The sequence below is a fragment of the Capsella rubella genome, unplaced genomic scaffold, assembly GCF_000375325.1.
Source record: "Capsella rubella cultivar Monte Gargano unplaced genomic scaffold, Caprub1_0 scaffold_7, whole genome shotgun sequence".
Classification (NCBI taxonomy): domain Eukaryota; kingdom Viridiplantae; phylum Streptophyta; class Magnoliopsida; order Brassicales; family Brassicaceae; genus Capsella; species Capsella rubella.
Genome location: NW_006238917.1, coordinates 15,526,311 through 15,539,375, shown reverse-complemented (window position 1 = coordinate 15,539,375; position 13,065 = coordinate 15,526,311). Strand labels below are relative to the sequence as shown.

The window sequence follows — 13,065 nt, the reverse complement described above, 5'->3', positions numbered from 1 at the left end:
AGGAGGATTGGGTTTTCGACATGTGGAGGATTTCAACTCGGCTTTATTAGCAAAGCAACTCTGGAGACTGATAAATGTTCCAGATTGTTTGTTTGCTCAAGTGTTTAAAGGAAGGTATTATAGGAAATCAGACCCACTGGGTCTGATCAAATCATACTCCCCGTCTTATGGTTGGAGGAGTATTATTTCTGCTCGCCCTCTGGTTAGCAAAGGACTTATTAAAGGAGTTGGGACGGGGGAATCTATTTCAGTATGGAATGACCCTTGGCTACCAGCTCAATACCCGAGGCCAGCTACCCGAAACAGTTCACTTGCTGAACCGCTTACAAATCTATCTGTTAATCAATTGATTGATACGCAGACAGGCTCATGGAAGGTGCAGCTGCTACAAGCTCTCTTCGACCCAGAGGATGTCCCTATTATTAGTGCTATCCCGATTCGGTTCCCGCAAGGGAAGGATTACAGGTTTTGGCATTTTACAAAATCCGGTAAATATTCGGTGAAATCAGGATATATGGTATCACGGGATACAAGACGGACTTGTAATGTATATGGCCCAGATACTAATCAATTGCAAGCTCATGTGTGGAAGGTCAAGTGTCCCCCCAAGTTACGTCATTTCTTATGGCAAGTACTTAGAGGATGTATATCGGTTAATAATAATCTGGCAAGAAGAGGGCTGAATTGTGATCCGCTTTGTAGTAGATGTGGCGAAGTAGAATCTACTCTGCATGCAGTTTTTCAATGTCCACCGACATTGCAAACATGGGCTTTATCTCAAGTTCCCACTGCACCTGGGGTATTCCCAACAGAGTCTCTGTTTGCTAATATGGATCATTTGTTTTGGAGGACACCCAAGGATTTAGATGTTTCAATGTATCCTTGGATAATGTGGTACATTTGGAAAGCACGGAATGAAAAGGTATTTGACAATATAGATAGGGATCCAAGAGAGGTCCTACGATTGGCGGAGTGTGAGGCACAATCATGGTTTGATGCACAGATGGAGGGAGCTGTTGACACTGGCTCTGGGGTACCTCGGGGGTTATACCAAATTAACGACCCTTCTAGCATTAGATATCCAGGTTTCACATGCTTTGTGGATGGGTCCTGGAAAGAGGGTGATATTTTTGCAGGTTTAGGGTGGTATTGCACAGCCACAAATGGCGAACCAACAATGGGTGCATCTAACTTTCGAAGGAGTCTATCGCCACTACATACCGAAGTCGAAGCATTAGTGTGGGCTATGAAGTGTATGATTGAAGCAGGGAGACGTGAAGTGACTTTCATTACAGACTGTTCAGATCTGGTGGAGATGGTGTCTTCCCCAACAGAATGGCCGGCGTTTGTCACATATTTAGAGGAAATTATCGCAGATAGGGAAGTGTTTTCTTCTTTTGGTCTTGTCAAAGTTTCTCGTCGTTCTAATCTTAAAGCGGATGCGTTAGCACGTCGAATACGTGTTGAGCCGCTTAGCTGTTTGTATGTAAACAATGTTCCTTCCGCTTGGCTCTTTTGAGTCACTTTTATTGTTGTTGACAAAAAAAAAAAAAAAAAAAAAGTTAAATTACTCAAATTATTTCAAACTAGTCTTCAAATTTTTTTTAAACATATTATTATTAGACTTTCTATAAATAAGTAACATATCTACTAAACAATACTTTTTCTTCTACAATTTCTTGAAAACACTACTTAATTAGTCGTCAACTTCATATATGTTTGTATTCCCTTTGAATATACATATATATACATTCATGTTTATCATATGAAAGCGACCTTCTACAATTTTATATAGTTGTAGTATTCTAGTCTATATATAACTCTACGATATTATCATATATCAACCCAAATACTAGAAGCAAAGCAATGATCATTTCTTGAAAAAGGTATTTGTTACTTTGATGGTGTAATAGTAACGGAAAGCTTAAAATGATTAGAAGCGTGTGGGGCTTTTTCCTAATTGGGGGGTTTGAAAAATAAGGACACAAAGCTGCGCAGACAATTCTATGAACGCCATGTGGCAACAGCTGAGCATACTCCACTTAAGGAGCAGTCTTCTTTGCTTAACGTCTGGACTACTCTGTGTGGACTAATCTCTCCATTTCCAATACGTTGAGAGCTGAGACTATGAAGTCTTACAAATTAATCATATCTAAACACACCTAATTTGCATCATGATAAGATCAGGACAATTACGGTACTACATGAATTTTTTTTAACGCTCATTTCAAGAAAACTAAACGATATGACTAATAGTAAAAATGAAGTGATAAAGAACGAATAGGATGGATGGTTTCTGAACTGAGGTAAGATCGAGAATTAAGTTTAACGGTTTAATAATATGTTTGTTGTTTGTGAACTGAGCATAGAGGATTCTCTAGTCATTAAGATATATGATCATGATCATGAATGTCCTGTCTGTATGTGAAATGATGTATAAACTTATATGTATTCAGATCCATACAATTGTTGCTAAACCATTTTGTTCTGAGTTTATACTATAGTTAATTATATATTACCAATGGTTAGCCAGCTAGGGCTTTCCAAATACTCTTGTTCATTACTGAATTGATCTTTTAATTCTCTTAATCACAGTAAGCTGTAAGAAAACATTTTTGGATAAGAATAAGAGATCAGTAAAATTCCCAAATTAATAATATCAGGTCGACAAATGTTCCAGGAAAGGGTCAGTCTAAAAGTATCACTATCTCTTGTCAACTTGTGTGATTAATTATCATCTCCTCCCTCCAAAGTTGGAGTTAAAAAAAAAGTCTATAAATAGTAAAAACTAAACTTTTTCTTTTCTTTTTCTTTTTCTTTTCCCTCAGTGGGATAATACATATTTCCATCCTTCTAATTTTACTTTGCACCATCTATAATTTTATATTTACATACATATCAACCACTCAACCCAGCTAAATATTAAAGCAAAAAAACAAAACAAAAAAAATACACAAAAAAGAAAGAAATTATATTCTCATTTGTAGAAACTAATTAATTCCATCCAAAAAAGATTCTAAGTAGTTCTTGATAAATTAAAGATTCTAAAGTCGTAGATTCAGCTGAGGAGTTCAGATTCAGACAAGACACGTTGGTTAAAAGCAACTTGTAACTCATCAGGAATAAACGCCGTTCTACAAAGCGGACACGTCATCTGATTATAACCCATCATCCAACGGTCCAAACAGCTCCGATGAAATATGTGCTGGCAGTTCGTCAGCCGTCGGATCTCGTCTTCGTTCTCGAACTCGTGGAGGCACACGGCGCAGCAGTCTGATCCGGATCCGAATCCTGGTCGGTTTATCTCCGAGAATCTGATAACCGGTAATATTTCCCCGGCTAGCCTCGCCGCCACGGGGAAGAAATATGAGTTTTCTTGGTTGTGATGATGCACCGCCGTGGAGGAAACATACGGTGGTTCCGGCCAAGATTGTGACGTAGAAACCGGTTCGGATTCGAGGAAGTCGGGTAGACCAAGTATCCGGAAACCGGTGTCTATGAGTGTTCGGATTAAGCCTAAGAGAGAGAGTAAGTGAAGGAAGATTCTTGGGAGGAGGAGCTCAGTGTAACCCACCGGATAACCCATTGCTTCGCCGTTAGAGAGAGAAAGCTATAAAGAGGTATATAGAGAGAGATTGAGAGCGTTTATAGAAAAAGGTGGAGAAGAGTGGGATATATATACACGTGGGTCAGTGATAATATGTTTCTTTTTATTTTATATTTTTCATAACACACTTCATATATAATTAATAGCTACTAATTAAGTAATTATATAGTTTCTCATTATTACTATATAAATACAAATAATGCAAATGCCGTGTGTAATCACTTGAGTTTCGTTATTAATCTTCACACCAAAATTAGTATCACGTACCAAACCTTAAATATGTCTACAGATAACTTTTAACTTAATTGTATTTAGAGTTCAAAAACTTATTATATTTGAGTCCGATTGGTAACATAGAATAAACTTTATCAAAAAATTGTAAGTTGAAATCATATTATAATGTAGAGCTAAACAGTAAAAAAAAAAGGTGATACGTGACTATTATATTAAAAATTGAAAGTAAAATTTTTAATAATTTTTTATATTGTTTTTATGGTTGATAATTGTCAAACGGTATATTTTATACCAAAACGGTATAGGATTACGATCAAATTAATTCAAAGAAGTATTTATCTTTGTCTACATGCCAAACAAATTCATAAAATTAAACTAACAAATCATTTGGAGGAAAAAAGCAACGATAATGATAATTAAAAAAAGGCATAAAACTTCGAGAAAATGTACAGAAGAAAACATGAAGGTGGGGACAAAATGGATTTGAATGGTTTTATTGACAAAAGAAAAAGAGAGTTTTAAATGGTTTCAGATGGTTCCACGAATCAAATGTTACAGTAGCATAAATTTTGGAATATATATATGCATTTATAGAGAAAACATAACCAAAAAATAAGATGGAGCCGACAATGGTTTTGTTCTGAGGCATCATTTTAAGTGCAATTTCAACATCATGTTATTGTCTTTGTCCCTCGTATTTATACAATTGTTATACCAACTTATCTGTACATATAACATATATATTGGATTTACACATGTCTAAAATAAATTAGCGACTATACAAGATTTTAGATTAGGAATATGTGGTATTCAAAAATTTTCCTTAATATAGAACATTATTGATGTATCAATGTGCGCACACGACAAAAAAAAAAAAAAAAAAAAAGATGTGACGTGAAGACAGATTGTTCGGTTCATTTCAATTCAGTTTTCTCTACGTCTGATGGATCGTCTATTGATTTGACTATATTTAATTTCTTAAATTGATTATGAAACCATAATAATATACAACATATAAACAATGTTTAATATGTATTAGAATCACTTCTTGATAGAACTTTTGTTCAGAACATCGTGAGACGTTAGTCGGACGCTCGGGATTAACTGGTGTTTACTGTTAAGCAACAAAATAGGAGATTACACGAAATTAATCATAAAACAATAATGTTACTTCGTATTCATTTCATTTCATGACTTAGAAAAAACAACAAGAACAACTTGTTTCTACAACTATTTAATGAAACAATAATAGTGAAGAGCTACGAGAGAGAGAGAGAGAGAGAGAGAGAGAGAGAGAGAGAGAGAGAGAGAGAGAGAGAGAGAGAGAGAGAGAGTGGTAGTCAAGTCATATGGGGGACCTGAATAAAAATGTCTGAAAGTGCCAAAGCAGCACAGTCCCACACACTCTCCATCGTCTCTTCCTCCCAACATTTCACATTCCCACATTTAACACTTTCTTGTATCTTTATGCACATTTACTTACATCTCTCTATCATATCATATAAGTATGTAATTAATACATATATATAAGCTTATAACGAACATATAGTGTAACCGGTAAGCTCCTAGAGTAATTTAGAGAAGTGAGGAGTGGATAGGGAAACAAAACATATAGACCACAAGAGAAAAAAATTTAGTTAGAAAAATATCGTAAAATCCAGCTAATGTTGTTCTCACCTTTGACCCCCAAAACATGTGAGAAAAAAAATATTTTTCAGCTATTTTCTTTTAGTAAAAAAGCTGCAATATTTTTCCCACCTAATAATATTATGAGTGTATGTTAGGTGACCATAAAAATCTATCTCTTTGAAAAGTTTTAGATATTTTTCAACTTTTTGTTACTTTCTATTTCTCTTCATCAATTCGTATGTTTTTGACCTATTTGTTCATTCTGTATTTAAGCAGCAAAATCGATCGTTCTTAGAGAAAAAGAAAATAGATGGTATATAAATTAACAAAGAGATTAATAATTAAGGACACAATTAAACAAAAGAAAAAGATGATATGGCATACCATCTCTAAATGTATGTCACAATAACTGGCAGATTTTGGTAGTATTAGAGACATTAACAAGAAGACCAGCTCAATCCAACCAAGACTGCTTAATGAAGGCTAAGTAAATAAATAAGTCGTTTGTAAAGTTTGTATTATGTTGCCTATTAAAAAAAACATCCGTGCTCGTAAACACTAATTTAAAAGTGAAGATGTGTATTATTTAGCACGTAATTAAGTATATATATAAACATCTTCAAGGTGACCAACAAAAATAAACATCTTCAATATAGAACACATCTTTTATATTTATGTGTGAAATAACTCTTTTGTATATATTAAAGATTCGCAATATGTATAAATATTAAAAAAGGTTTATTTATTTAGTAATAACTCAAATATGTTTGCTTGATGAAGAAGTACAAAGACAGCTACTACAACTAACTGAGCCAGAGAATCTAATGTCGCTCATTCCTTAACGTGGCCTTTCTTTGTATTTAATTCAGTTTTGTGGAGCTTAAGAAGTACAACTATACTCTTTTTCGACTCTTGCATCACACTATTGTACGAGGGGAGGCAAGCTAGAAGATGAGGCTGCACCCTTGAGCCCTTTGACACCATCAAACCAAGTACCTCTGACCAAATAATTCAATGCCTAACAACAACTATGACAATAGTTATGCAATATTCTCCAACCGGACCAATCCTAGAGGAAAGTATTCTCATTATGTCATCCTAAAATGAAAGAAATGGGCCTATGCCAACTCTATTGGGCTTACACCTTCATGGGTCGCCTAAATTGGTTGGTTCAAGTGCTTTCTTTATATACCACAACCACACTGAACATGTAGAAAGTCATTAAAGATTCAGACCAATGTATCAATTTCTATTTTTTGATTCATCAAACCAAGAAAGGTAAATAATCAAAAAACCCAAATCAAGCTAAGGTTTTAAACCAGTGAGGGAAAGACAAAACCAATCATTTTTTTTTGGAGTGTTATAAGCCCAATAGAGTTGGCAAAAATAAAGTGTAATGCTAAAGCTGTTGCCTTAGTTTTCCTAAGCTAAAATCTTGGTTATATCTACTTTTCACATAAGCCATGGTCTTTAGGTTTGTTTTAGGTTCCAACTTACTTAGGGCCGGATTAGATCTACTGCAAAACTTTTGACTTTCTTGATATCGAAATGTTTTCATTTGAAAGTTTCTCTTAATTCCTATTTCAAACTGAAAATTTTCGTATATATTGATTGTATCGTACGTGGAGTATCAGAAAACGAAATGGTTTGTTAGTTTGTTTGATTGTATCGTCATTATTTACCAATATATTAGCCAGCTTTTAAAAAGACTTATATGAGGTTTTGGAGGATTTTTATTTCTTTTATTAGTTTATTGAATAGTCGACATATTTTTAAAAAAAATAAAAGAAAAGAAAAGCAAATATTTGGATCCTATATTGCTAGAATTCGATTTGTAATTTGTTTTGGTATATAGGATTTGTACTTTCGGTTTAGATAATTATAGTTTTGTTGATGAAACAACTTTTCGAAAGCAACAAAAGAAGAAGTATTTTTTAATATTTCAACAAACTATAAAGTAAGAGTCTTGGAGCTACCACGAGATTTGTTTTCCATGCAAAAATAATATTCTTTTGAAAAAAAAAGGATTACAGGTTATACCTAATTAAAAATAATCAATTGCGCGATCGTAGAATTAATAGTTTATGTTGAAAAAGTCTTCGACGGTGACAAAAACTCATTAAATATGTACAAGCAACCATAACTTAGCAATTAAATAAAAATTAGCCAGATCAAAAAGAGTTAACCAGATTAGCAATATTAAATTGTTCTTAATATTATAAGTTAAAATGTGATACTAGTGTCATGATGCATACGTGCAAAGATACAAAACATTATAGTATGTTTACATAATCACTTGAGAAACACCTAGCTAGTGAAGTAGATTTATTTAAACAATACGTCTTCTCGTCTACAAAGATATATACGTCGATTACTTGCTAATTATAATATGAATTAAGAATCGGATCATTATATTAATATTACTTATTCCTCCGAACTAATACTCAGCCTATGTTCAAACAAGCTCTCGCAAGTCATATTAAGCATGTCGATTTATAGCTTAATTGTCACTAATTAAGTACTTCTGTCAGCTCTCTTTTTTGGGTCATAATTAATTTGTTATTTTACTTGAATTGTTCGATCATTATAATATTTCAACCATTATCTAGGAAAAATAAACTCATATTAGAAAGATTCAATGATTTTTTTAATAATGTATTACGACTTTGTTCTAGTTAAAATAACTTCAAATTTCTAATTCTTTAAAATGTAACTTATTATATTCAAACTAATCATTTTACATATAAGTACATTTTCACTTCTTTTTTGTAATGAATCACAATAAAACATAGCAAAAATAATGACAACTCGTATCTCAATAAAGTTCTTCACCTCATGAATTTTTGTTTGCTTTTCTTTATGGTGAAATAGCATAAATCTCCTCGAACATGAATTCAGTTTTGTTTTGTTCTTTCAGAAACTAGTTAAAAGGTACATTCAAACTATACACACACGTAATAATAACTTCATAAAAAACATTCAATCCTCTATTTAATAGATAGTTATGGGAGTATAGTTTATGGAAGAATTCACATTGATGGACCAAAAAAAAAGAAGAGAAAAGAATGGTCCCGGAAGCAATAATTAGGAAACAACTTTGGTTAAGGGGAAAACATATATACCACTCTCTGTTCGATTCAATCATATATAAAGATAGATAAACAAAATAAAACATATATATGTAAATGTGGATATGTAAAAGAGAGTTTGGACCACACTATGTATGAACAAGTCTGCAAGAATGTATAAAGGAAGAGAGAAGAGTGATGAGATCATATACATATATATTCATGAGGACTGTCATCTGTGGAAGAAGCTCAGAGTTTATAGTTTCAAGTTTCAAGAAACACTTTAAATTTTTTTGTTTTATAAAAACCCTAAAGCTCAAAACTGTGTACTGTCTCAGACATTTTATCAGAACTCTCAGATTTCTACCTTTTTCCCACTCTTATGATGATGAATGATCCCATTTTATTGTTTTTTCTTCTTGTATTCTCTTCTTTTTAACGGTTATGATTGATTTGTCTTTTAATTTGTTGATGATGATATATAAATGTACTTGTGTTTCATTTTTAATATTTGACATTTGTAGACTTTTTTTTTTTTTTTTACGTTTTGTTATTTCTTTCACACATTTTTATTAGCTTGAAAGTGCTATTCTATATATATATGATGGAAGAAGAGATATGATCATATTCTTTATAGGTATCTCTCTGTCAATCTTAAATAAAAAGGTCTGAAGAGATGACGTCAAGCATCATTAGAGGGTATTCTCGGAATAACGCAAAATATTGATTTTTGTTTTTGTTTTGTGGAATTTTTTTGGGTATGAAACGGCGGAAAGAGCTTCCGTTTCGGGTTGGACCACTTTCCTTCTTTTTTGAATGTTTTTTTTTAATAAGCCCACTCCATTATACATGGCGCGTGTTTGCCACGTGACTAATCCCATTTTTTTATATATTTAATTTCGTTGTTTTAGTGTTTGATTATATATATATTTTTATCATAAAATTTTATGTTTTTTTTTTCCTTAATTTCCTTAATTTTTTCGTGTTTTTATATATGTTGTTAATGGAAAACGAAAACATCATGTTACAGATACCTTTAATTTCTTCTTAATATATATATAAATTGTAAATATATTAACACATGCAAGTCTGATATATTATTAACTTTTTTCTTGACTTATTTATTTACCAATTTGGTTAAATTAACAATAAAGCTAAGTTTTTTTTTTTTGTCTATAAAACTTATTTTAGAGCAATGCGTCTACATATTGTAAATCATTCATGATCAGTTTTAATTTTGTGTGATAACAGTTTGAAAAAAAATTGTGACCTAATAAAAGATTTTTGTTGTTGACTTGTATTATCAAAAAGTTGTTTGGACTGTGGAATCATACCTAACATTGCTTGTACACACACACACACACACACTAAATTGTGATAATTAAGTGTATACAAGAAATTAAGAAAAGTATATATATATATGTTACTCACTAGTTTTTTTTTTTCATTATATCGTATTTTTTTTTATATATATACATCGGCTGCTTTTTTTTTGTATCGAAATTTCTAACATGTAATCACTTTAAAATGTCCTAATTCAGTCGGTTAAGACTAGTACATTAATATAGATTATAGAGGCTTCTAAACATTTTTCTTTTATATATTTTGGGCATATATATCATATAGATGCTTTTTTTTTTTTGTCGAAGATGCTTTTTAGTTAATGAGTTGTTTTCTTTAGAAATTGGCGAGTGGGAGAGAGGATATATCTTCTTTTTTTTTTGTCTTGAAAAAAAAAAAAATGTGAGGATATATCTATCTATCTAGTTCATTTAAAATGTGAATATAAATGCAAGAATTAGAGAAAAAAATGAAAGAAAAAGAAGAAAATGGTCCCAAGAAAGAAGAAAATAAAATTAAATGCATTTTTTTAATTATTATGGTGGAACAAATTTTAATTAAAGAAGAAAGAAATTAGAAAAGAAGAAGAAAAAATGCATGGTGGACCACTTTAATCATGTACACCTCTCATGCACAGTCCCTTAGTCTGGGAACAATTCTTTTTTTTAAAACAACATTTATAAATCAAATATCCCATATTCTAATTAGTAGTTTGTTTTGATATTAATGTAAAACCTAAAAGTGTTGGATTATATATTCTTATCCTGTACTTCCTTGATACTCTGATCTAATTAATACAGTTTATAATTAACTAACACATGAGACGTATTTACTACAAAATAGATTTACTTTAGAAATCCTTCTTTTGGCATGAACTTGATGTATATGTTTATACTATAATTGAGATAGTGAATGTGAATACTCTGCTACACAAGTAATATCAAATTTTTGTTGAATTGTTGGGTTATAAGTTATAGTCAGATTTGTTATTTATAAGAAAATTCAATATTTTATCCATCCAATGAAAGAAGTAATCTATTTTGGGGTGATTCTATTTATAATATTTTGTGTTTGTTAAATAACTACAAACACAGTGTCGTTTTTTTGTCTCTTCTATGTTATCTTTTTTTTTTTATGTCCTGTTTTTTACAACTTGCCTTGATGTGTTTAACTAAACCAAAAATATCCCTACTTAAAATAACTATTTTCATATAATAAATCAACTTCTTAATATATATATATACTTTTACTTTAGTTAATTTATACGTTCTTTCATATATATTATTGTGGTGTTTGACTTATTATTTAGACTTATTATTTAATTAAACAATCTCTCATTTGCTTGTTAAGAAATGTCGAATATATATGTTTTGTATATTTACCAGAATAACACAATTTATTAAAATAAATGAACACTTTTTCTCATTTGTATTTTCTGTGTCAACAATTTTTAATAAGACTTTGAATATTGTTCTTTTTCCTTTTATGTATTAAACAGAAACGAATGAAAATTATTTTTTCTTTTATGTACTTTCTAGATTAGTTAGTGACCGGCTAACAACATATTTTAAAAAGAGAACACAATAGATTATTTTCTATATAGTTAATTACATATAACGTTGAACTCTTAATCACGTTATTTGCACCCAAAAGAAACAAAAATACAAAAATCGCTTTAATCTATTAAAATTGTTTTGAATATAAAAATTATATTTGTGGATCGGGTTAATGTAGTAATGGTTTAAACAGAAGAGAAGTGACACTGAGACATATCTGAGAAAAGCCTGAACTCAACTCCTACTTCTGGTTTCATTCCTTGGGATTCGTGTTCCCCTTTCATTTTTTTTATTTTACCCTCTCCATATATTATATAATATATACACCTACTTATATATATATATATATATATATATATTATTATCATGTATTGGTATGTTAAAACATAAACTAATTTAGATATATTTACTCTCTAATATTTCTATGATTAATTTTACTATACTTTCGACAAAGCAGAGACATACGTATGTGTGATACATATACATACATAGAAAAAGGGATACCCTTTGTACAAAAAGTATATATAGTTTATATTTGTACATTCACGTGACTGGCTAAATCATTTATAGAATATTATTTTCAAATTTAGAAAATCATTGAGAGACGTTTGTGCTTGCTTCATCAATTTTTTATGTTTTTTTTAATTGTTACAAAAATATTTAAGTAATATCAATCTTGCTCACATAGCAACAACGAAATTAAGAATATCATTTTCTTGGATAATATATTATATATAACAATTTACTAACCTGCATACCCATATTACACGTATAGGTTCTATATCAAAATACTACTAAGCATGTTTAAGAAATAATTAAATAAACGTTTAGAGATATGTCACACGTACGACGGCTTTGTGTACCAGGCAAAGGTTCTCTTGTTTTATTTCTAATCACAGGACTTATGTACGTATACATGTCACGTATATATCATCCTGTTTGAATTTTTCTTCTAATAACAATTTTTTTTTTCAAATTAGTAGGTTCTTAATAATTGAAATGAAGAAAAAAATAATGAATGAATATAGAGGGAGACACCTGTTGTATTTTCTTGGTCAGACTTAATAATACGTCGTCAAAGAAGAAGAAGAAATATAAATAAGAGTATACGTTTCAATAATATGTTTATACCAAATTACAAACTTAAATATATATTTGAAAAAAGCTTTGTGACAAAAATAAAAATAAAAAGTTGACAAGCATTTATATGTGGAAAAAATATTCAAGAAAATAAAATTAAGTTTTTTTTTTTTAATAAAGCATTTTGACCCACTTGTGATATATGTATAAATAGAGATAGAGAGAGAGAGAGATTAAAAACATTGATGGCTATGGAGCTATAGGAGTCTATGGGGAGGAGGGTCATGATCACCTATCTTCTGATCTCTGAAGTAGATACATACCCTCATCTGATTTTATTTTTTTTTCTTCCTAGGTTTTTTATTTTATTTTTTATTTTTACCAATTTATAAAAGTTTTTTTGCCTGTAGTACACAATTTACAGAACCCATACTAAAAGAAAAATTAAATTTTGTCAAAGTACAAAACAACAAAGAGAAAGAGAAGAAAAAGAGATTGTGTGGCTTCACTCACCTCTCTCTCTCTCTCTTTCTCTCTGTTATATCTCTTC

The 13,065-nt window shown here is 30.8% G+C and overlaps 2 protein-coding genes across 2 annotated transcripts in view; one reads left to right on the top strand and one right to left on the bottom strand.

The window, feature by feature from the left end:
• LOC111829476 overlaps positions 1–1,519 on the top strand; it is a 3,126-nt gene extending 1,607 nt beyond the window's left edge. Inside the window, exon 2 of the mRNA XM_023778572.1 lies at positions 3–1,519. Within this exon, the coding sequence (XP_023634340.1) occupies positions 3–1,519 (1,517 nt within the window). The remainder of the gene's footprint in view (positions 1–2) is intronic.
• Positions 1,520–2,779: 1,260 nt separating this feature from the next.
• Positions 2,780–3,632, bottom strand: LOC17877659 (E3 ubiquitin-protein ligase RHA1B). Its single transcript, XM_006282672.2, has one exon. It carries the CDS (start codon positions 3,584–3,586, stop codon positions 3,059–3,061), a length of 528 nt encoding a protein of 175 aa, XP_006282734.1. The 5' UTR covers positions 3,587–3,632; the 3' UTR covers positions 2,780–3,058.
• Positions 3,633–13,065: the final 9,433 nt, after the last annotated feature.

Excerpts from the sequence above, each read along its gene's own strand:
- LOC17877659 (XM_006282672.2), bottom strand. The coding sequence starts at position 3,586 with ATGGGTTATCCGGTGGGTTACACTGAGCTCCTCCTCCCAAGAATCTTC.